General features: G+C 39.8%; 1 protein-coding gene across 1 annotated transcript in view; it reads right to left on the bottom strand.

Annotated features, from left to right (window-relative positions):
* The window catches only part of mpp7a (MAGUK p55 scaffold protein 7a), a 396,892-nt gene that overhangs the window by 190,414 nt on the left and 179,931 nt on the right, over positions 1 to 26,547 (bottom strand). The window contains exon 3 of the mRNA XM_048606808.1: positions 2,171 to 2,289. Coding sequence (XP_048462765.1) covers positions 2,171 to 2,289 — 119 coding nt within the window. The remainder of the gene's footprint in view (positions 1 to 2,170; positions 2,290 to 26,547) is intronic.

Genomic DNA, 26,547 nt, shown 5'->3' with positions numbered 1-26,547 from the left:
CAGGAAAGCTGAAGTTTCGGGTCTGGACCCTTCTTCAGAAATGGGGGAGGGCAAGGGGATTCTGAAATAAAGAGAAAGAGAGGGGGAGGCGGATGGACGATGGATAAAGGAGCAGATAGGTGGAGAGGAGACAGACAGGTCAAAGAGGCGGGGATGGACCCAGTAAAGGTGAGTGTAGGTGGGGAGTTAGGGAGGAGATAGGTCAGTGCAGGGAGGACGGACAGGTCAAGGAGGCAGGATGAGGCTGGTAGGGAGGAGGTGGGGGTGGGGCTTGAGCTGGGAGGAATGGATAGGTGGGAGGAAGGACAGGTTAGGGAGGCGGGGACGAGTTGGGCTGGTTTTGGGATGCGGTCGGGGGAGGGAAGATTTAAGCTTGTGAAGTCCGCATTGATACCATTGGGCTGCAATGATGTTGCTAGGTCTGCTGTGTTCATCCAGCTCTACACCTTGTTATCTCAGATTCTCTAGCATCGGCAGTTCCCACTATCTCTGAATCTCTTCATCAACATCAGCAAAACAAAGGAGCTGGTCATTGACTTCAGGAAACTGACATGCCCCTGCCTGCAACAATCATTGAGAGTGTCAAGTTCCAGGGAGTGATAATCACCAACAATCCGTCCTGGTTCACCCACATTGACACTGTTCAAAAAAGCACAACAACCCCTTTACTTCCTCAGAAGGCTAAGGAAATTCAGCATGTCCACAATGACTCTTACCAATTCTTACAGATGCACAACAGAAAGCATTCTATCTGGATGTATCAAAGTTTAGTATGGCAACTTCTCTTCCCAAGACTGCAAGAAACTAAAGAGAGTTGTGATCACAGCCCAGTCCATCACACAAACCAGCCTCCTATCTATTGACTTCATCTATGCTTGCCACTGCATCAGAAAAGCAACTGACATAATCTGAGACCCCTCCCACCCTGCATACTCGCAGAAGATATAAAAGTTTGTGTAAACATACAAATAGATTGAAAAACAACTTCTTCCTGCCATTATCACACTTTTGAATGGACGCCTTAAATGTTAATGTTGATCTCTTTCTGCACCTTCTCAGCAGCTGTAACGCTGTATCCTCCACTCTGTTCTGTTACCCTGATGCACTTGTATAGTACGATCTGCCTGTACAGCACATAAAATAACACTTTTTAATCTGCCTCAATACACAACAGTAATAAATCAAATCAAAATCACAAATCCATTAAGAATCACATTGTTACTGGGTATTAGGATTTAGTAGAAACCTTTTACTTTGTCAATTGATTAAACACTTCTATTTAAAATAAGAAATTGCTTTGATATAATTAAAATTATTGAATCTGATTCTATGTTGGAATTCATTTATAATATGCCAAGAAGGCTGAAGGAATCTTACTTTTTTTTACTCTCTACCAAATTGTTCGAACAGTTTATTGATGCAATTAGTTCAAACATTCAATATTCAATTAAAAATATAGAATAAATAATTGGGGTGCTATGGGCAAAGAAGTGCACAACATAAAGGATATAAATAGGGAGCTCTCATTATTATTGGATTTTTGGGCGCATTCACAAATCATGAGCATTACTCAGAATTACTGTCTAAGGATCAACATTGGAAATTTTCTCCTCTCATATAAAGCACTACAGTCAACAATGTGTTAGAGAATCGACAAACATTTCAAGCAGCAAGGAACTCCAACTCAGCTGGCTGAGTTCCCTTCTTTAGCCACATTGCTCCGGGGAGGTGTTTGGAGGAAGTCAAGCATATTTTTAGAGGTGGGAAGTATTAAGTAATTAGGAGATGCTTCACAAATGGAATGGAGGGGGCCTTGGTCACAGATCATCCACTAATCCACTACATCCAGAAGCACAGGGCAATTTCCTCAGTACTTTGTTCAACGATTCACAGTTTGCATTGTTTTTAATAAACTAAATCCAACTTCAGCAATACAATACTTTAGCTAATTTAATGCAATGTAACAGATTATCACCTCATCAAAACTAACCATCTATGCAATTTGGGAAGTACCCTTTTATACAACTTCCACTCAAGCAATATTCATAATAAAGCTCAGAATAAAAAGCTTTTTGTTTTTGAACTAGCGATAACATGGTGGTTAGTTGACCAGTTTATATTTCGAAACATTTTTCCATATGCTTTCTTGGTTAGTTTACACTGCGGTTACCTTCACTAGTGAATGAAGGCTTTTTTCACCAAACATATCCCGTAGGAAGGTCAGATCTTCCTGGCTGTTCACATGTGACTGCAGCTGGGTTGGCAAGGAAGCCAACAATTCATACAGACCTGTGAATAAATATGAAATACAATAAGAGTAATGCAACAGAAATCATCTACTTAAATGATACTTGTTTCTCAACTGCCTGTATGGAGTGTTTCATTTTTAAATTGAGGAAAGCCACAGGCTATGAAGTAGAACTTAATCTCTGGAGATGCTCAAGGTTACAAAAGGGGCTGTCTCAAATGGCACGTTTCCCCATCAGTCTCCAAGAGACAGACAGTAGCACTCTGTTCCACCACAGCATAAAGCACAATCATCCGTCAGGCACCCGCTATCAATATGAGTCAAAAGTAATGCAGCAACAGTGAAAGTTCAGGCCCCCTTTAGGGCGGTAGCCTGGCATTATTTAAAGTCAAGTTGCAGCATATGTTTGCTTTCCCAAGAGGATTACATAGCCTAAAACAGCAATTTACTGCTTTCACCCAGCCAGAGTCTATAAAAACAGGCAGATTATGATGGCCTCCAGCAAACCATTATTTAATAACATAAACCATTATCCCACATTGGAATAGTTTGATTATGGTTAACAAAATTGTTTTATCATAAACTATTCACAAAAAAAAAATACTCTAAATGCTGAAGCATAGTTTAAGTATGCAGGCATGAAGACAATAGTGAACACAGTCAGTCTAAATGTAACAATGCAAAGAGATCCCCACATTAATGGTGTTGAGAAGAAACTGAATGGACATTAATACAATTTACAGGATTGGCATCTTATCCACAAATTTTCAAAATCAGGAAAATAAATTGTAGAATATAAATTAAGCCTAAACAGTGATTAAATAGAAACGCTAGATTCTACACATCCTAATTTTAAAAAGTAAAACTAAACTATCAACTTTATTTCCCGCTTGTTCAGCATATAATATTGAATTGCTGAAGAAAAAGACAGAAATGAATTTCAATAACTTGAGGGCACATAATTATCATTCTTATTTGAAAATCATAGCCATCATTGAAGCAGATTCAAAGAAAAAGTACACTGGCTCTGTGGCAACACCAGGTCACCATCTTCATCTCTTCACAGTATTTCAATTACTTAAGTAACAAAAGGACACTTATTCTTGAAAGGAACACAAGTTTAGAGAAACGTTTATTTTATTTTAAACCATTTTTGCAAACAATGCGTGTGCAGGGAGCAACCACCCAGAACTTATAGGTTTTGTGAGATCAAACTCCATTGATTTATTGAAGCTGAACATTCCCATAGCGAGCAAACAACAAGCTGCACAAGAGACTCTACATATTGTAAGACATTCCACGGCGCTTGACAGGAGCATAATCAGACAAAAACTGACAGCAATTCACAGGAGGAGAATAAGGACAGGTGACCAAAAGCCTGGACCAAGACTTATGTTTTAAGGACGGCTGTCCTCAAATTTGAACATTGAAATGAAACCAGTTCCCACAGTGGTGCCATGTCCCAGGTGTCAAGCAATGGCCAAATCAAGTTAGAAAATATGCTAACAATGCACAGGAATAAACTAAATTTTTTCCAGATGCTGTAATTTTGCAGTTTTTTTTTATAAAACAGCAACAACGTATTTATGTAGCATAAAATAAAAGTAACGAACGGCCGATGCTGGAGATCTGAAATAAATAGTGTTGGCGAAACACGACAGGTTTGGCAGCATCTATGGAAAGGGAAACTGAATTAATGGTCTGAGTAAATTTAACTTCTTTGGAACTGAAGAAAACTAGAATTTTTTTTGTTTATACGTTGCTCTGAAAGGGGCCAGAGGAGCAAGTGGAACAGATAGAAATGGTGTCCAGAGCAAAGGGGAAAGGTGGTGTTAATGGTTGTAGAGGAGTAATATAGATGAAAAGTAACTGTTAATGGTAAGTGTTAGTATCAGAGACTAGGTCAGCTCTGCTGAGAGCAAATCCATGCAAATAATCTATGCAAGAGGGTGGTGTAATCAAAATCAAGTTGTTGAACTGAATGTTGACTCCTGAAAATTGGCAAAAGTCTACGCAGAAAATGAGGTAGTGTCCCTCCAGCTTGCATTTAGTTTCATTGGAACACTGCAGCATAGCACCTTAAATGCAATGAAACATCCCAAAGCACTTCACAGGAGCAGTATGAAACCAAACTCAACTGACACCAAGCTTCATGAGATCATATTAGATGAATGACCCAAGAGGTTATTCTGACCTGTTCAAGGAGTTGGTTTTAAGAAGCATATTAAAAGGTGGAAAAGCGAGTTAGAGAGGCAGAGGTATAGGAAGGGTATTCAAGAGCTTACAGCCTAGGCAACTCAACGCATAACACCAATGGTGGAAACAATTAAAATTGTGAAGGCACAAGAAGCCATAATGGGGCAGGCAATGGCCTAGTGGTATTATCGCTGGACTGTTAATCCAGAGACCCAGATAACGCTTTGAGGACCCAGGTGTGAATCCTGCCATGGCAGATGATAGAATTTGAATTCAATAAAGTACCTGGAATTAAGAATCTAATGATGACCGTGAACCCATTGTCGATTATCAGAAAAATCCATCTGGTTCACTAATATTTTTTCAGGAAGGAAACTGCCATCCTTACCTGGTCTGGCCTACATGTGATTCCAGATCCACAGCAATGTGGCTGACTCTGGACTGCCCTCTGGGCAATTAAGGATGGGCAATAAATGCTGCCTGGTCAGCGACGCCCTCATCCCATGAATGAACAGAAAAAAAAATTAAAAGAACATAGGTACCTCAGAAGGCTGTGGGGTGTGGAAGAGATCTGTGGAAGAATTTGAAAGGAATGATGAGAATTTTACAATCAGGATATTGCTTGACCAGACACCACCATAGGTCAACAACCATAGATATGACAGGGGAGGAGCACATGCTACAAATTAAGAAATGAGCAGGAGGGTTCTGAATGATTTCAGGTTTATGAAGAATAGAATGTAGAGACCTGCCAAAAGTAGGTTGAAACAGCTGACTCTAGGGGCAACAAAGGCATGGCTAAGGATTTTAGCAAATGAGCTGAGATTGGGTGAATTTCAGCAATGTCATGGAGGTGGAATTAGGCAGTCATAGAGATGGCAGGAGCAGGTCGTCAGAAGTTCAGATTCAAATGTAATACCAAGGTGAACAGACTGGTTAATATCAGCAAGAGAAAAAAAAATTAAGCCAAATCATGACTTTTTTTTTTTAATTAATTCATGGGATGAGGACATTGCTGGCTAATTGCTCAAAGGGCAGTTAAGAGCCAACCACTTTGCTGTTAGAGTTACATGTAGGCCAGCTAGGTAAGGATGGCACTTGCCTTCCCAAAAGAACATTAGTGAACCAGATGAGTTTTTCCTGGTAACTGACAATGGACTCATGGTCAGCATTAGACTCCAGATTTTTATTGAATTCAAATGCCACCATCTGCCTTGGCGGGATTCAAATCCAGAACCCCAGAACAAGGGTCTAGGCCCGAAACGTCAGCCTCTCTGCTCCTATGTTGCTGCTTGGCCTGCTGTGTTCATCCAGCCCTGCACCTTGCTGTCTCGGATTCTCCAGCATCTGCAGTTCCTACTATCTCTGATTCAATTTTAACCCCAGAACATTATCTGGGTCTCTGGTATAACAATTCAGCAATAATACCACTACGCCATCACCTCCCCTGTCTTATATGCACACAAGATGTTTTGTTTTCGTATCTGTACTATAGAAGAACACAAAGCAGCATCAGACTTAAGAAATGCTCTAGATTCACTTTCAATTGTACCATGAATTCTTGTTGATTCATAATATGAGAAGTGTATTGTTAATACATAAAGAATGTACTTTGGCTCCTTTTAACCTGGTTAGAATCAATAGTTACAAGAACCATTCTATATACATAAATATTCCGAGTCAACAAAGCCATTTGACTGAAAATGTCCTTAAACTTTTGCTATGCTATGACAGATAATTGCTTATCAAATATATTGCTAGCATTAGGTAATCCTGAGAAGGTTGAAAATAAAAAACTAAGTTAAAGCAACTGTTGGAGTGGTACAAAACTATGGGGAAAAATATCAGGCTTTATTTTGAAAAGAAGTCAGTACACTATTATAAAAGCTATAAACTCTTAAAAAAATGAATAAAACAAAGTGATGGAAAAAAAACTACACCACAAAGCATGCAACGGAGACTAGGGACACTGCTTGAATTATGATGCTTTTATGACTCTATAAAATGGATGAGGGAACATTACAAAAATAAAACTGTGACCCAAAGCACATCACAATATTTCTTTGTGGGCATGAAACTTTTGAAACTTCCCTCCAATGTAAATTATAGACAGCCCCAAAATGCTGGCAAAATAAAAATGTAAGCAATATACAACAAGTAATTTACAACAGGCTTCTCCAAATATTATTTCTTTTCACAAATCTCTTATTCTGGTGCCTCTTATCTCATGCTCATCACACTCGTACAATTTTTTAATCATCATTTTAATGCTCAGACTCATTATGCATGTTAAAAACTAGACTAAGTTTAATTTAACGTGGGCAAATCCTGAAATGGAGTGGGAATGTAGATTTTACTGAAAAATTTGGCAACGGTGATGCTTAATGTCACAATCTTAAGGGAAATGTCTTTACGATCTTTCCCAGATTAGAACTTCAGTTTATAATCAATCTTTGTGAATGCTGCTCATACGTTTAATTATTTATTTATCTCTCAGATTGGTTAAATCACATTTATTTCTGAAATATTTGGGTACTTATCAAATTCTATCCTAAAAGAAAGCAAAATTTAGTTCACCAAGAGGAGCATTCCTAACAGTTAAACAGGGTAAATGGCCAGAGATATTCCCTCAGTTTATAAATTCTGTTTAAGTTTGCCGGAAATATATTGCAAAGAGTTGAAATTTAAATTTAAAGTCAAATTCCTCATTTTCTGAACTGGCACAGCTTTACAAAATGCTGTGGTGGGAAAAAAAGATTTTTTTTCAAATTAATGGATGTGTTACCCAATTTAATAAAAACATATCATTGGTGTAATTGTTCTATCAAAAATCTTTAACACTGTCAAGTAGAGTTCATATTTTGACTTACTAGTGAAGAAACAGATGACAGAATAAATTAATTTAATACCACTGTCCAGACCACGAACAGTTGTCTTGGAGATAAAAATGTTGTATGTTTAATGTTAGGCACAACACCCAAGTAGACCACAGCAACAGCATTCAATAAATAACAAAACTTTCTAATAGCTGCTGACAGGGACTTGTTTTGACAATGTAATCTGTGGACTCCATCACAGCTACAGACAGAGTATGCAGCCAACAAGTTCTATACTGCCTAAGAATGAGAAGGGGCTACATTTCTCCAGTTATATTTAAAACTTTTGCAACTAACAGCAGATTATAGCTTGGAAAGTGTACAACCATAGAATGGTATGGATTGTTCAACATCAGCCTCAATGTTCTCACAAAGTGAATTTTCAGTCATAGCCAAGCCTTCTGCAAGATGCAGCAAGAAAGGAGAGACAGAAACTAACACTAAGGGAAGGAAAACAAATACATTTAAATTAGTCCAAAGTAAAAATTTTCAAGAAGTTGATTTATATCTGTGTGATAAAATGATTAATTCATCTGGACAAAAAAAAAGGACTAATTAACCTTTGGTGCTCCATGACATGGAACTAGAGAAAATAAAAGCAGAAATAGGCCATTCAGCACATCGAGTCTGCTCTGCCATTCATTACAATCATGGCTCATTGTCCAAATCAATAGCCTGTTCCCAATTTTCCCGCATATCCTTTGATCCGTTTAGACTTGCAGATTTGTTTTTACTGTTTTGCACTGTGCACAGCTTCAGAATGAAGCCTCTGTGTTGGGTTGCAGCAAACGACAAAGGGTGTATGTTCTTTGGTTCTGCCTGGGGCCTAGATACTGCCCAGTACAGAACTGATTCAATCTCTTCACCTACGTCACTCCCACAGTCCCAGAAATCAGTGTACTAAACTTTTTCTGCACTCCCTCGACAGATAGAACACCCTTTCTCAGATAAGGAGGCCAAAACTGCACACAGTATTCTGGTGTGGTCTCACATCGCTACTCCTGCACTCAAATCCTCTCATTATGAAGGTTAATATACTATTTACTTGCTTTACCACCTGCTGGTCCTGCATACTTACCTTCAGTGACTGATCTATGAGAACGCCCATGTCTCATTGCACGTTCCCCTCTCTCAATGAAAAGCTTTTCAGCCTTCTTGTTTTTGCTACCAAAGTAGATAATCTCAATTTATCCACACTATACCCATCTGCAATGCTTTTGCCCACTCGCTCAGCTTGTTCGAATCACACTGAAGCATCTCTGCATTCTTCTCACAGCACATCCTTCACCCAGCTTTGTGTCGTGGAAACGTGGAAACATCACATTTAGTGCCTTCATTTAAATCATTAATATACATTTTTAATAGAGAGAGTGCTGGCACTGGTCAGTGCAGAAACCCACTAGTCACTGACCGCCATTCAGAAAAAGACCCATTTATTGTCATTTTTTGTTTCCTATCTGCCAACCTGCTCTCCGTGTCAATACACTACCCCCAACCCCATGCACTTCAATCTTACACGCTAATCTCTTATGTAGGACGTTGTTGAAAGCCTTGTGAAAGTCCAAATAAACCACATCCACTGGGTCATGCTAATCAACTCTAATAGTTACATTCTTGAAGAATTCCACTAGATTTGTCAAACATGATTTTCTTTTCATAAATCCATGCTGACTCTGTCCAATCTTGTCACTGTTTTCCAAGTGCTCAGCTATTTAATATTTTAGAATGAAGTCTAGCATTTTCCCCTCTACTAACATCAGGCTGACTGGTCTGTAATTCCCAATTTTCTTTGTGCCTGTCTTCTCAAGGAGCCTTGCACAATTAGACTGACATTAATTCCTTTCTCATTATACAATACCCAGGCTAGGATAGCCTGTTCTCCAGTTGACTGCTCAGCATAGTGGTCCAGGAAACCATCCCATCTACACTTCAGGAATTTCTCCTCTACAATATTATTACTAATTTGATTTGCACAATCTATCTGCAAATTAAAGTCACCCATAATTACAGACGTTCCCTTATTCCATGCGCATCTAATTTTCAATTTAATGATATTACCCCTACAGTTTGAGTGTCTACATACAACCCCACAAATTTTTTTTAAACCCTTGGGTGTTCCTCAGCTATACCCATACAGATTCCACACCACGAGACCCAATATCCTTCCTCATTATTGCATTAATTTTCTCTTTAACCAGCAACTCCTTCACCTTTTTTTTTTGTCTGTCCTTCCTAAACTCTGAATACCCCTGTTTTCATCCATTTGCACAATTAAATCATTTACTGCGAATGCTCCACATATTAACATACAGAGCCTTAAAACTTGTATCTTTAACATTACTTGTCCCATACCCATGATATTTCACTGTGGCCCTCTTTAATTCTGGCCTGTGATTTCTCTCCCTGCCACTTTTTTAAATTCCCTTGTCTGTCTTTTGTTCTTGTCCTTGATTCCTCTTCCTCTGACACCTTGCACTGGTTCCCATCGCCCTATCAAAAACCATTTCAATGCTGGTCACTATGAAAGTGAAAATAAAACTATAGGGGCCTGAATTTTGCGACCAGCAGCAGGAACTGCCTCTCCCTGATTCACAGTAGATCCTTTAGCAAAGTACATTGGAGTGGAGTAGCACAGTTCCAACAAATACACATGTGCTTTGACACCATGAGCTAAAGACACCTTTGAAACCTGAAGCTCAATGGCTAGTGTTCAATCATTTTAAATTTTTTCTTTTTTCAACTTCGAATTCTCTCTGTTCTGTAGCTTTCAGCAGAGTTTCTCCATTTAAATAGTATTCACCTCCACTCTTCTTCCAGCCAAAGTGCATAACCTCACATTTTTCCACATAATGTTCTATCCGCCAAGCTTTTGCCCACTCACGTAATCTGTCTATAATCCTCCACAGACTCTTTGTGGCTTGTCTTTTTTCATATTTTTGTGTCATCCACAAACTTAGCTATAGTGACAATCTTCCATTTTGGCACCAGTTTTTCACAGCCCCATTACCTGGCAATCATGTACATTTGCTTGCCTTGCAAGTTTGATGGAGAAATAGATGCAAAGCTATCCTGCGGGATACTGGCTATTCTGATCAGATCTGTTCTGAAGAAGAGTCAATGGACTCTAAACTTTAACTCTGCTTTCTCCCCACAGATTCTGCCAGACCTGCTGAGATTCTGCCGTAATTTCTGTTTTTGTTTCAGATCTGATTAAATCATTGGTCACTGTGTTTCATGCAAATAAGTCAAAAACTCACTTTGGACCTGGGAAATGCTCTCTTGACCACAATATATACTGCACAGATAAAGCATCTCAAATATTTTAACCACAGGTTAAGCAAGCCATTTTATGTTACTTTGCAGTGGCTGTACAAGTGACACTTTTCACAATCAGCACACCTGCATCTAACCAAACAAACATGCTGCCAACCACACAATTCAGCAATCTCAAGCAGCATCAATGTCATTAGCAGTTCAATGCCAGATATGGAGATAGGCGATAAAAACAAATATTTCCAGCAACATACTCAGACATTGCAAAGTCTTAAATCATCCCAACTCCTAGAACTGGAGCAAAACTGCTTCAAATACGTAACAAAGATTCATCCTTGTGACAGAACAACAAGTAGAATATTAGTTTACTTCAGTCAACACTCTCATCACTATTTCACTAAATTCTGTATTAGCACTACTTGTATTCTCAAGTTTTAACTTACAAAATTCACGCCCAATACTTATGAAGAGGAGAAAAGTCATGTCTACAAAGGGCATAGACAGTAACAGCAGCTGTTATTTAGCAGCACAGTAGTGCTCTGCAGCAGATCAGCGTGACCTAACTTTATAAAACACAAAGCATGAGTAAAAAAAAAAATCAATGGATGACTGAGCATCTCAGTACAAAGGTAAATTTGCAGGTGGCAGTATAACCCCACTGAAATAGCTCCACAGAGGCTGGTACCCCATCGCCAAGTCACCCTTTATTTACACCTGGACAGTCCTCAACACTGATCCAGCTCCCTCAGAGGCAGCTCTCAGAGTGAACAGGATGTCTAACACTCCTTTTTTTTTTATAAAACCCTTGTGCAAAGACTTTATTCCATACTTTACACCACCACAAAAACACCCATGTGGCCAGTGAACCATTAACAAGCAAAGCTGAATAAGGGCAATACTTATGTGTACAAGTTGCCAATTGCATTCAAGTCAGATAGGACTCGAACCTTCTGATCTGTCGGCCAGAGCTCCCTGACTGGGACAGATTAACAGCCCCAATCAGGGAACTCATTCTACTACATCCACCTGGCTGACCTCATTACAATCACTACACCCACTTTCTTGAGTTCAGATATATGTCAGAGTACTCTTCAGTACAATGTCTACTGACGTAAAAAGATGTCAAAAATGTTCTCAAGTCCAGAAACTTACAATGATTGTGAAATAGTGTCTAAATAATTATTGTGGAATTCATCATGTGACTCAAACCTCAACATATATTTGTACAACTTCTTTAACAAAATGAAACATCACAAGGTGTATCACAGGAACATTATAAAGGAAAGCAATACACTGAGGAATATAAGAAGATAACAATCATAGAAAACAGGAGGTGTAGGTGATTTGGTCATTTGATTGTGCTTCTCCATTTAATACGATAATGACTGTTTTTATGGTTGGCACAGTTGTTGAAGTTACATGAGAACAAAAGTGTACGCGCAACATAATTTATAGGTGCCCTGTCACAACATCAGGCTCTTGAAATTCAGTGTGAATTTTGCGGAGAAGTAAAAGTTATTGACACAAATCAAAAAGAGCTACTCATTTGAGATGGAGCTTCATCAGAAGTGGAAGTCAACACTTCTCAAAGTGTGAAGCATATAAAGTCCACTCCATGCAGTCAACTGAGCCATGGATGATGACAGAGACAAGACAGACAATGTGCTGGCAAAGCTTTTTTCAGGATCACCAGCCTTACAAAGCTTAAATTCAAAAGGTATACAGAGGGTTTTGGTGACAGAGTCATACAGTATGGAAAGAGACTCTCTGGTCTAACTCATCCAAAAATGACCAGGCATCCCAATCTGACCTAGTCCCATATTCCTGTAAACCCTTTCTATTCATGCACCCATCCAGATGCCTCTTAAATGTTCTAACTGTACCTGCCTCCACCACTTCCTCTGGCAGCTCATTCCATACATGCACCACCCTCTGCGAGAAAAATTTGCCTCTCAGCCTCTAACGCTCCAGGGAAAAAGCCCCAGTCTATTTAGTCTCTCCCTATAGCTCAAACCGTCCAGTCCCAGCAACATCCTTGTAAATCTTTTTGGCACCCTCTCACATTTAACATCCTTCTTATAAGGGTGACCAGAATTGCATGCAGTACTCTAAAAGTAGCCACACCAATCACCTGTAGAGGCGCAACATGATGCCCCAACTCCTATATTCAATGTCTGACCAATAAAGGCAACTGTGCCAAATACCTCCTTCACCATGCTGTCTACCTACGACTCCACTTTCAAGGAACCACGCACATACACCCCCAGGTCTCTTTTTTTGGCAACACTTCCCAAAGGCCCTACCACTAACTGTACAAGTCCTGCCCTGGTTTGCCTTACCATAAGAAGACATCTCACATTTACCTAAATTAAACTCCTTCTACCACTCTTTGGTCCACTGGCCCATCCGATCAAGAAATGCAAAATCAGTAACAGACAACAGGATGAAAACACACCAAAGGGTGCAGGCTCAACTTTATACCATCCGGAAAAATACTCAAGAGTCAAGGGTATTCAAGAAACTGCTTCAAGTTGTTAACATAATATTGTCGAATACGGATGGGATTTACCATGTGAGCCAAAAGCACAGATTTTCATACACTCAAGCACAGACTCAAAGTCACCAGGGAGTTGAATGGATAGAAAGTGAGTGTGATATTTGAAACTAAGGAAACTGCACGTCAAGATAGAGGCAAGTTGCAGCTCAATGCTAAAGAATCCCCAAAGGCTCCTCCATACTGTAACACTGGGAAGAGACATGGGAAAATAACTTTGCCCAGTATCAAAAAAAAGTGAGAACAAACAAAGCACGTTACAGAAAATGCCATAAAAAGAGAACTGGCTGCACACAAACGGAGCAACAGATGCAAAGACATAAAGAAATCATCAATGAGGTCAGTTTTAATGACTCAGTATGCAATTAAGCTGGAGACTGGCAAGTATTCAAGATTTCAAATAGACATAGCTGCACATGTAACACAAACCTGGATTTCTTGCACAAAAAATGCAATGAGAGACTTCAAACTTCTAAAGGTGGAACTACTTATATGCATGATTATATCTAATGGCAGAACACGTCTCTTTATTAGAGGACAAATACAAATCCAAGTTCAATGTGGTGGTTGCAAGTGTAATCTGGACTGGACCAGAAAGTTGTTCATAGTGCAAAGACACAGCCTCTGCTGGGTAGAAAAGCCTGCCTGTATCATTAGGCTGGATTTTGAGACATGCAAGCCTTGATTATGACATCACATCTTCTCGTGGACAAACATTATTGAAAGAGTATGCTGGATGGAGTGCAGAGATCATTGTGGATTGCAAGCAACTTCAGTACTGACACCCACTGATGCTGCAAGGATTGATACATATTTGAGTTATTTTCTCCCACATCTGTCAGAAACAAGTCACTCAGAGATTTAACATAAAAGTGTATGGACTGGTTCTGTGGGAGAATTGCAAGTATAAGCTGTGCAATGACTTAAAGTTGTGATCATGAGCCTAACAAGTCCTTGGGACACACAGTAACAAGAATAAGACATTTAACTTGTTGAGTCTGCTCCAACATTTATTATCATCATAGGATATCGAACACTTTAATTCCTTTTATAGATAACACAGTGGAGCTGGAGGAACACAGCAGGCCAGGCAGCATCAGAGGCGCAGGATAGAACTCTACTGCTCCTCTGCTGCTGCCTGGCCAAACTCTCCTGCTCCTCCGCTGCTGCCTGGTCTGCTGTGTTCCTCCAGCTCCACACCATGTTATCTCTGACACCAGCATCCACAATTCTTAGTATCTCTTCAATGCCTTTTACCCACATTATCCCCATTACCCTTTACAACATTGACAGTTAAAAATTTAATCGATTTCAGCTTTAAAAGGTAAAGTCCCGATAGTCTTACCAGGCCATTGGGTTGTTCTCTCATTAAAGAGAAATGATTGGTGATGGTTGAACCTGAGATCACCACGCCTCAGGTGAAGGGAAAGGTTGAAAAGGAGAGTCCTTCATGGTAACCTCAGCCAATGCTGAACTGAACTAACACTGTTATCATCACTCTTCATCACAAACCAGCCATCCAAGCTAACCAGTTAAATATACTCTCAGATTCAGCTTCCACACAGCTCTTTGGCAGAGAATTCCAAAGATGCATCATCCAGAGTAAAAAGATTTTTCATCTATTCCAGACCTAAATGGCATCCTTACTTTTAAATTGATTCTACTCGCCCCCCACCCCACCAACCCCAGCCACCCCCTGGTTCTGGACTCCCCAGCCAAGGAAAACACTGAAATCACTCATCACTGCACTCAACCTCAATCTGGCCTAACTGCATTAATGATGTGTATGCATCAAGGACATTTACAGCAGCAATGGGAGATGCAGAGGTGGAGATAGAGCCACTATAGATGATGTTCACCTCTGATAAATTTGAGGCTTGTGTTTAATACTGGAACACGATGACTGTTGAATAGATTACCATGACCTAGAACCAGTCTCTCAAAGAACTGTACAATACCCCATACTACAAAGAATGCAGATGATACTCCAAATCAAAAACAGTTGGCAAAATATTCAAGTAAAGATGAGTCTTGTAGATACACTGACCAGAGGATGCTTGTCAAACTCTACCAGTTGGAGAGGACCATGATATGAACTTAATCTTGTGACAACAAATGAAAGTATAGCTAAGCTGTGATCAAGTTAGAGAAATATAACTGCCTCCAACCTATTTGACTTTTGAGATGAATGAACTGCTTTAGGGACACAGATATTCCAAGGATAGTAACTTTGTGTACCTGTTGTATCACATGAGAAATTAACGTTAGTAACTCTTTCAAAATATATTGGCATAGAAGTTTATATCAATAGAATCTTCAGCAACTTCTATTCAGCCAGGAAATCAAGAGACCTTAAGCGATAAGTTACCAGCTGTTACTCATCCATCAGTGTTCTCCAAGCCAGAAAACCATTACTTCAGGACAAGATTATGGCTAGGTCTTGGTTCAAAGTTGAGAACAATCTTTACAAGTTACCTGGGTGAACGATCCTCTTTTGCAGTAACGTTGATCAAGATAGCCAGCCTTACTTCAGTTACCACATATTGTTTTGAGAGAAAGTCAAGAGATGTTTGAGAGTCTTCTGATAACAAATATCCTAGTAATGTAATGGTCCACAAACTGCATCTTCAAAATTTGCAGTGGCTGTCGAAGAGTTGGGGGATCAAGAGATTTAATGTCATTTAATTGTACTTATGTCCTAAGAGCATGATTGAGAATGCCAAGACTGGCAAACAACTATTCACAAAACGCAGCAAGTCCAGCGTAACAGTGTTTCTAGCTCTAACGTTGGTACAACATGTTGAATGAAGGTGTACCTACAAGTTGAATAAAGAACCTCACAGGCAGCACCTGCAAGACCTCACGTCCTTAGTGGTAACACTCCTACACCTTAGATTTTGACAGAGGAAGGCATTCAGGATTTTGCAGGCATCAACAACTGTACTATGACAGGAATATAAAATCGCTTGCAGAAATAGACCCTGGTTATACAGAGTGGATGAAGTTCCCTAGCCAGATCAATTAGAGTGCTGAAAGAGTGTGAGTCAGTCTTAGAAATAATTATGTGCAAGTCAGAGACTCATCACATCATGTGATTTGTGCTGAAACACAGGTCCCTAAACAACCTTTTGCCTTGTGCAGAACCTCCAAACCAAAAAATCTGCAAGATTGTACCTAAAACACCTGGTAATTAGCCAATTACTGGCTGCAGATCTGGGGGATAGAGAACTATTTTATTCTAACTGGTTATTTCCTATGCATTGATAAATCATGGCTATAGTGTGGAACAACGCAGCTATATCTACTATTGAAGAGTCAACACACTTTCAGAATCCTTGGTGGGTTGGGGAGGAAAATCATATCTTCATTGCAACACCATTAGAAGGGTCTACAACAGCAGTTTCACGCTGTAACATGAACATTCCAATACACATTACAACTAAGTATCAAAAAATGGGGTTAACTGAAGAGCTTTCTTTTCAAATATTCCAGGGCAACATTTGGATCATTGTTTCTACTGTGAATAATGATTGCAGTCAAGGAAATACTCCTGCAGCAGCAGTAGGATGGATATTAACTTGCTCAATTGTACAAATCTGTAGCTGAAAGGATTTTTCCTCCATGTGCAATGTGGCAATCGCACAACTTGCTGTTTCGACTGCAGTATGTTAATTGTCAGTAGAAATATGCAATTTAATATCCTATCCTTACTGTTGCCGGTCAAGCTCTCTCAAATGGCAGCCTCCTCACAGCCAGTACAGTGATTCTCATCACTGCTGCATTGTGGAAAATTGGCTCTGATGTGAAGGGAAAAAACTGCTGCAAATGTTTTTGAGCTATAAAATATTACCCGACTGAAAGGTTCCACGTTTGTTGATACTTAATCCCAGGTTAGAATATATTAGCAACTCTGTCATTTTATTCAACGTCTTCTCTCAAGAATCCATAATGCATTACAAAACCATGGGACAAGTTGTTGAGACAAGATTTTGTAAGCAGTAAGGTACTCTGCCATGCCAAAGTTATAAAACTTTAGCAAGCAGACTGTTAAGTCCTTCCAAACCAACATTTTCATTTATTAACTGAATCTAGTCATTGATGCAGAAACAGCATTCCTCTGGTTGAAAAACTTTATTTCTGACATAGAAATGTCAGAAGGTGTACTCTTGTACAACATGAAGAACATTGCTCACAGTTTGTCTACCACAGATCAGCTTGAAAGTCAGGGAATGCACAACAACAGCCTCCAAACACAACTATTGGGAAAATATATTTTTGTCACAAATTACATGCATAGTCCACTAATATTACTTTTTAATTGAAAATTTACATAATGACTTAACAGGCAAATATTTATTCATGTTATTGATACGGCACAATCCACAATAAACAGTGCAGTTAAACGTCCACTACTTCCCTTTATTATTCAAAGCAAACTGCAGGCTTGTTTCAGGTTGCGATTTAGAGCTCTTTCTAGTACAACACAACAATTTATACAGTAGAATCTTGAAGCAGCAAACATTGCCCTCAACTGGAAAGTTTAGCAACTAACTGTATAATGATATTTATATTTTCTGAAACTCTTCACATGCCAACAAACCAAAGAAATGCAGGCTATTGGTACTGTTTAAATATATGTAGTCATTTAAAATCACAAATAATGATAATAAATGACCAATTTGAGAGTAAACCTTAGTTCATTTAAAGCTTATTAAATTAATAAATTACTTGACATTCAGAACAATGCTAAAATTCACTGCAAAATAATAAAAAGACAAATAGCACACCATTATTATATATTTTCTTCAAGAGCATATGTTTATGATATTCAAAAACCTCAGTTTTTATTGTGATCAGACTCCGTTGTGGTAAACCATCAACAATTTTCTATGCCAATTTCCTCCTCCTCTCTGAACTGGAAGCAGCATTTCTTAATGGACATGATTCCACTGAAATATCTGCTCAACAGTACAGTATCCCACAAGAGCCAAGTCATGATGTGTGAACACAAGCAACAGTTTGTACATTATTAAGCAGAGAATAAGTCAGTGTTTTCCAGTTTAATTCACTTGCTACAAGGAAGTAGGAAGGCAGGCAGCATTTTATTTTCCTCGCCTTATTAGACAAACTGTTGCATTATATTTCTCACTCAATAGGTCAGTGTACTTTAAAAAAACATGCTCATTATATCATTACTGAATCATGGCCTGTGACCTGAGGGCGTAAAGGTATCAGACACCATCTTACCTCCATTTACTTGAAGCATGCTCGTCGGTTGCAATCTAATAGTTTGATGATACAGATACTGATGTGACTGAAGGATGTCATGTCTATATGTAATAAGTGTCTATTGGATTCTTCAATACTAAAATATTCACGTTTAGCTTCCTATGATACAGGGGAGAATATAACCATAACATAAAATACCCTGCTGGAGGTAATATCACATCTCACAGACTATGAAGAAAATTGCAGCAAATTTTTCAATGGATATTTGAGAACTCAGCAGTGAGCGGCAATTTAGTTAATTTATATAGTTTAACAAGCAGTATTTACTGAACAAAATCATTGGGGACACTAAACACTTGGTAATTGAATTGACCTTTTAACTTTTACTTTGACCACCAAAATTATGATTAATGTTGGTTACAATGTCAAATATGCATCCTGAATACATTAGGCTCAAAGTTCTGCCATAACGCTTCATACGCCAAGTTCTAGATTTCAAGTGAAGCCATTGAGGGGGAATTCTCGTGAGGAGAAATTAGAAGGTTCTCAGTTCTCTCAAGCCTCCACAGGACTCTGCTTGGACTGGTTGAACCGAAGGGTCTGTTTCCGTGCTGTATGACTGGCTCAACAACAATAATGGCAATCTTTCTGTGCAATTATTACACAGAACTAAATAAACAACTTCAATTTCCAGATTGAAAAAATACATTACAATGAATACCCACAACAAATAACAAAATTTGTTCTCAATTTGGAAACATGAACCTTGTGGCATTACTGCCTTCAATCAGCATCTGAATTATTATGTGCAATAAAGGCGTAAAAATGGTTTCAAAATAAAACTGTCAAGTGGTTTTTATTTCAGGTACTGAAACAATTTTTACTGTGCATTCCATGGTGCACTTAAAGACAAAAAACCCACGGGACCAATCCCCATGTGTTACTAACATTAAAAAAAAAGATTTTAATGGTAACTTCCCAATGTTTAACGTCCCTTCTTTAAAAAAAACACCAAAAAATGCAACTGTTCTAGTCTTTATTTGATATGAAGCACCGTATGGAAAAATTTTAGTAGCTAACAAGAGAATAACTAAAAATTGATAAAAATGTTCCTGCAGTGAGTGAGCCATGCACTCACGCGGCAGGTTCCAGATGTTCAACATTTTTGACATCAGTATGGAAAAAGTTACTGTTAGTCTAGAGAAATTTAATATCACCATTCTTGTCATATCCCTCATAGCTATTAAGTAAGGTCTGTCAAGTTATAAAGCAAGGTTTATGATTTTAAGAAAAGGCATGGTATCCACATTTGTGCTTTGCTAAAATGATAGATGCTTCCATGTGTTTCTGAGCAAACAAAAATTCATTTGAAGTGCAAGTCAAAGAAAAAGTTAGGTTTTGCATAATACTTGCTTTCATTTTCCCAAATGATTTAAAATCTGTTCAGAACTACTTAGATATCTATTTACTAAAGTTTGAGAAATCAAGGATTTGTTTTCCATTCATTCCTGAGATATGGGTATTACTAACGTTTAATGCCCAGCTTTGGCTGTTTGAGAATATAGTGAGTTGGCTTCTTGAACCTTTGAGGTAAGTGATGTCAGTACTCACACAAAGCTGTTAGAGAGTACCAGGATTTCGCTCTAGCAATGCTGAAATGACATTGATAGGTTTTAAAGAAAAAATGAAACCTACGTTGAAGGGGAACTTACAGATGATAGTGTCCACATACACTTATTACCCTCAAACTTCTGGACAAAAGAAATTGCATGTTTAGCAGTTGCTGTTAAAGGACTCTTAGCAGATCACTGCAGTAAATGTTGTGGTGGTACAGGCTATAGCTATAATACAACAGTGGAGGAGAAAGTGAGTGTTCAACTTGGAGAATGGGATGAAAATCAAAGCACGTAACACTGCCCTGGAAGGTGTTCAGCTTGTTGTATTACTGGAGTTGCACTCATCCAGATAGGTGGGGTGTGTTATATCACACTCATGATATTTGGATTGACAATGGTGAAAATGTATCTTTTGGGGCAGGGGCGATCAGGTGGTGAGGGAGTTGAGAGAGGTAGCTGTCAAGGTTCGGGAAGTGCACTCCGAGTTCCAGAAGGTCTCCTTCAGTATTTATTGGCGGGGAGGGGACGGGGGGGCGTGTGGTGGTAAAGTACTTTACGGATCTCTTTTGGGTTGAAATCTATCTTGTTTTGGTAGCATTCAAGAATAGCTGAGTCTTTTGAATGCAGAGTTAAAAGTGATTGAGTGTGGCTTACAAATCTAGTGCAGAGTGAGCAACAAAATTGCATTCAGCTTGTGGACTGTATTTCATGTATGCCTGTGATTGGCAGTTTAATTTTGGCATGGAGGTGACCGAGATTGACGAATTTCTATTCAAGTCGTGTTTAATATTCACACCATAGCGCAGCTGATCTTTGAGTTGAATAGCCAGTATCAGGTAAATTGTAAATAGCACATCTCTGGGAGTTTATCTCCAGCTATAGGATGTGGGCAATTCAGGCCAGTCAGAGTCAGGATTTTCCCTATTATGGGCAAAAGAAAAATACCTCTACTGTTCCCACAGCATAATTGTAAATTATAGCAGCTAGTTTTTGACAACAAAGACCTCCACAAGTCCACAAACGTTTGAATGTGCAGAGCAGTTGTTATCACATTCCTATACTACAGTCAGACCTGAACTGTGTAACAATGACACAAAACAGCATCCCAGAAATTCCACCAGCAACGCCTCGCCTCATCCTCTAGAATCAGTGTGAGGAAGACTGTTGAACAAATGATTGTGTCCGTCAAGAAATCAGTAATATAAACATTCAAGCAAAACTACAAACTCATCTATGACAGACTGAACACCATGTCTGGAATGACCAAAAAGCATCATCCTTGGACTGACCTACCCCCACCCTAACTCCCCACCTACACTTACCTTTACTGGCCCCATCCCCACCTCTTTGACCTGTCTGTCTCCTCTCAACCTATCTGCTCCTTTATCCATCTTTCATCCACCTCCCCCTCTCTCTCTATTTATTTCAGAATCCCCTTCACCTCCCCCATTTCTGAAGAAGGGTCCAGACCCAAAATGTCAGCTTTCCTGCTCCTCTGATGTTGCTTGGCCTGCTGTGTTCCTCCAGGTCTACACCTTGCTATCTCAGATTCTCCAGCATCAGCAATTCCCACTACCCCAAAACCAGCCCAGCTCATCCCCGCCTCCCTAACCTGACCGTCCTTTCTCCCACCTATCCACTCCTCCCACTTCAAGCCCCACCGCCACCTCCCACCTACCAGCCTCATCCCGCTTCCTTGACCTATCTGTCTTCCCTGGACTGACCTACCCCCACCCTAACTCCCCACCTACACTCACCTTTACTGGCTCCATCCCTGCCTCTTTGACCTGTCTGTCTCCTCTCTGCCTATCTGCTCCTTTATCCATCTTCCATCCACCTCCCCCTCTCTCTCTATTTATTTCAGAATCCCCTTCCCCTCCCCCATTTCTGAAGAAAGGTCCAGACCCGAAACGTCAGCTTTTCTGCTCCTCTGATGCATCTTGGCCTGCTGTGTTCATCCAACTCTACACCTTGTTATCCCTGACTGGCTCTGTTTTCTTAGTTTTCTCTTGAATGCTATCCATTTGAAAATTAAGAAACCTTACAAAGATACTCTGAAGCTCTCTATGAAGCATGGCAGCATTGTCATCAATAATCAGGAGGAGCTTTTGACCAATCATTCAAAATGGCAACTTGTCCATCAAGATGCATCTTGCTTTGAGTCCAAATGCCTTAATGATGAGGTGGAGTGGAGGCAAGGAAAAGAAAGGAAACAAATTCTGCATTCCAGATCCCACTATCTCATGTGTCTAAAGATCTGCAGGTCATCAGCCTGTTCAGTCACATGAAGAACCATGGTAGAAATTTGCATTTAGAAGTGGTCAAACTTGAAGCAAAGTATATTGGAAGAATATGATGGAGGATGTCCTCTATATGAAGACAAGATTTGATCTCCATATCTGACTCCAATGTGGAGCTCGAGCAAAACAGCCATAGGTGGTTGCATTTGTTCCAGGTAGATCCAGAGGAGGATGAGATCACATAGATTTTACCCAATGATGACTTTCTCACCTTTGACTAAGGTTCAGCCTGGCACTGAAACCCTCAACAAGAATACATTCCTTGCATTTCCTTTCCCGAGTTCATCTTCCAGGTTATGTTCAACATGAACGGGTACTATTGTGATGGGCAGCATGTCGGTGCAGGCTTGGAGGGCCAAAGGGCCTGTTCTTGTATTGTAATTTTCTTTGTTCTTTGTTCTATAAAGATGTTATCATCTATGAAGCAGTCATTGTGGCAATGGGCAGGATATTTGAGCTGACGCCATGTGAACTCAGGGGGTTCCAGAGTCAAATTTGAGGATACCTGCAACTCCTCTCTGGTGAATGTATATCAGGGTACTACAAAATTCTGGTGTGTTTTTCCTGCCATGGCCAATACCTAATCTAAGTCTGTATACATTGAGGGCAGTTTTCAAAGGTTGATGGCACTTGGTAACTTTCTTGTGTCTAGTGGAGAGCATTAACTGGGGTCCCAACTGCATGATCGTCTGGCACAATGGTAGTGTCCTTAGGAGCAAGCAGGCCTTGTGACACAATCATGGTATCCTTACCCCTCCAGGTTCAAGTTCCCACCTCAGGATGTGATAATACATCCAATCAGGTCTTTTTAAAAATGAAAATCTTTTTAATGTATAGAAACTGCCTTAAAGTATGATTTTTACTCGAGTGTGCCACAGATGTAACGTGTGCCTCTAAATAAAAGCATGAAGACTAGGTTTCAATGTTCTATTTTTCAATGCATACAGCCATCTGAATTTTAACAACCGCTGTTTAGGTCGATGTCTAGCGGATTCATCTTTTCGTTGTTGTTAAAGTTTGATACAATAAAAGCTTGCTAAGCTATTTCAGAGGGCACTTAAAAGTCAATCACACTGATACAGGTCTGGAGTCATACATAACCCAGACCATGCAAGGACCGCAAATTTGTTTCTCAAAACAATACTTGTGAACCAAACTGGTTATTTGACCTCACTATTATGGAGATGGGCTTTTAAAAATTTTTCAGATGTATTTAATTATCACAGTTGCAATTTCCCAGCTGTTGAGATTGAATTTGAACTCATATCTCTGGATCACCAGTCCAGCTTTCTAGATTACTAGTCCAACAACACAGCTATGATGCTAAAGTAATAATCCACCCAAAAGAAATATGTCCAAAATTAGCAGCAAAACAAGGGCAAATACATATCTCTCTGCCAGACTAATACTATAAAACTTTATAGCGTTAATGAGAAACAGGCACACATAATGCTCTAAAACTCCATTGGGCTGGCTTAACATAATGTACAGTAGTAGTCTTTTAGTTGATTATGCTTTTAATAAAAGTTCCTATGCTGTTTTGCTCTAAAATTTGGCTTGGAAGGAAGAAATGACCTGGCTGTCATTTCTAGGATCAAGTAAGATTATGTGGCATTTTAGCACAACACCAATTCTCTGTGGCATAGACGCAAAACTGTTTCCATTTAACTGTAAAAAGTGCTGTAAATAAAAATACTTTAACAAGAATGATCAGTTGATCCTCATTCAATTCAAGGTGAACGATCCAGTATAAACCACATATACCTACATTTGGTTAAATTCTTCAGAGTTATTTGAGGATATTTAACATCTGTTTTCTCAGAAGTAGCTGTTTAGGAGCTTGGCCTAAGTTTACAGAAGCTGAAGCACTAACAGTCATTTGGAACCTACTTAATTGAAAGAAATAGCTGTTGGAAGAATGTCAGGAAAGATTATTTTACCTAAACTTTGGATGCAGTTTTTCTTGATCAAATGCTGTTTTTCAACGAGTCAAGAATTACAGTGTAATGGACAATGCTGTAGATGACAATTATTTTAATTAGAATTTTATGAATACATTAATCTCCCAGTTTCCCTTACATTGATACTGTGGAGGAATAACTGCATTTACAGCTGCCATTTCACATACATATATGACCTCCAAATTTTACCATGCAAATTGTTCACCCATCTGAGCCAGAGGTGTACTTAGTTGACCTCTTCACCCAGAATAACTGCCTTTAACATGGTGTTTTATTCCTTAAATTGATTTATTGACATGTGTACTGAAATATAGTGGAAAGCTTTGTTTATGAGCAGTACAGGCATATCACAGCAAGCAAAAGATGTACAGATCAAAATGTACAGGTTCATTGCAGGTTACATTATTTGAGGCTCGAGTCCATTCAACAGTCTGATAGCAGTCAGAAAGCAGCTGTTCCTGAGCTTGATCGTGTGTGTATCTTCTGCCTGATGGAAGAGGTGGTAGGAGGTCATTACCAGGGAGCCATATGCTAAACAGGAGCCAATACCAGGTCTAGAACACCAGCAGTTAAATTTGGGTTCAAGAAGGGCGGTAGGGACAGACCAGTTCATCTGACACAAGTGGTAGGGAAAGTATTGAAAAAACAATCCTAAACAACCAGATTAAATCAATACTTGGAAAGGTAGGAACAAAAGCGAAGTTGCTGGAAAAGCTCAGCAGGTCTGGCAGCATCTGTGAAAGAAAAAAAAGTGTTAACGTTTCGGGTCTGATGACCCTTCCTCGGAACTGTCTGAGCCGGAGGCAGTCACTGAGGAATGTGATATGGCTGAGGAAACGAGTTTTAGCAAATACCTGGTCAAACACCAAGAGTGACAGTGAAATTAATGTTGGTGGGCAAGAAGAAAGATTGGAACTGAAATCCCGTCTGAGAGAGGAGCAGAACTTCTTCAAGGTGGACATGCCTGGAAGAGATGTGGCAGTGAGTTAAATACTAAATAAAAACCGAAGAACTGTGAATGCTGTAGATCAGGAACAAAAACAAAGTTGCTGGAAAAGCTCAGCAGGTCTGGCACCATCTGTGAAGGAAAAAAACAGAGTTAATGTTTCAGGTCTGGTGACCCTTCCTCAGAACCTTCCTTGGAAAGGTTGGTATTGATCAGGGATAGCCAGCGTAGATTTGTCAAAGGGAGATCCTGTCTAAATAATTTAATTGATTGGTTGAAAAGGTGACTAAATATATTGATGAGGGTTGTGCAGTTAATGTGATTTACATGGACTTCAGTAAGGCCTTGGACAAGGTCCCACATGGAAGGCTGGTCCAAAAGGTAAAAGCCCATGGGATCCAAGGCAAGTTAGTAAATAGGATCCAAAACTGACTTGCAAACGGGGGGCAAACAGTGGTGGTGGAGGGTTGTTTTTGTAATTGGAAGCCTGAGACCAGCAGTGTACCACAGGGATCAGTGCTAGGACCCTTGCTGTTTTTTTATTTACATTAATGATTTGGATATGAATGTTGAAGGTATAATTAGTAAGTTTGCAGATGACAGAAAAATGGGTGGCGTTTATATTGATTCCCTGCTAAATTGAGCACAGCAAGCGCATTTTGAGAGGCCTAACAAGGAAAGGAAATTAACAATGACTGGTAGCTTCCTAGGGAGTACTGAGGAACAAAGGGACCTTGGTGTATAAATCCATAGACCCCTGAAGGTGTCAGCACAGAAAGGCAGAGTAGTGAAGGTGGCAAAAGGAATGCCTGCCTTGTTTAGGTGGGGTTTAGAATACTGGAGCAAGGAACTTCACCATAAAACCCGCGGACAAGGGAGGTGCAGTTGTAGTATGGCGCACTGACCTCTACATCGCCGAGGCCGGACGCCAACTCTCCGACACCACCTCCTACCGCCCCCTTGATCATGACCCCACCCCTGAGCACCAAACCATCATCTCACAAACCATCCACAACCTCATCACCTCAGGTGACCTCCCACCCACGGCCTCCAACCTCATCGTTCCCCAACCTCGCACTGCCTGCTTCTATCTCCTTCCCAAAATCCACAAACCTGAATGCCCTGGTCGACCCATTGTCTCCGCCTGCTCCTGCCCCACCGAACTGATCTCCAACTATCTAGACTCCATTTTCTCCCCCTTGGTCCAGGAACTCCCTACCTATGTCCGTGACACCACCCACGCCCTCCACCTCCGCCAGAACTTCCAATTCCCCGGTCCCCAACACCTCATCTTTACCATGGACGTCCAGTCCCTCTACACCTGCATTCCCCATGCAGATGGCCTTAA

The sequence above is a fragment of the Rhincodon typus genome, chromosome 2 (genome assembly GCF_021869965.1).
Source record: "Rhincodon typus isolate 14 chromosome 2, sRhiTyp1.1, whole genome shotgun sequence".
NCBI classification, from domain to species: Eukaryota; Metazoa; Chordata; class Chondrichthyes; order Orectolobiformes; family Rhincodontidae; genus Rhincodon; species Rhincodon typus.
Note: the sequence above shows the minus strand (reverse complement) of the source record. Positions and strands in the feature narration are given on the sequence as shown.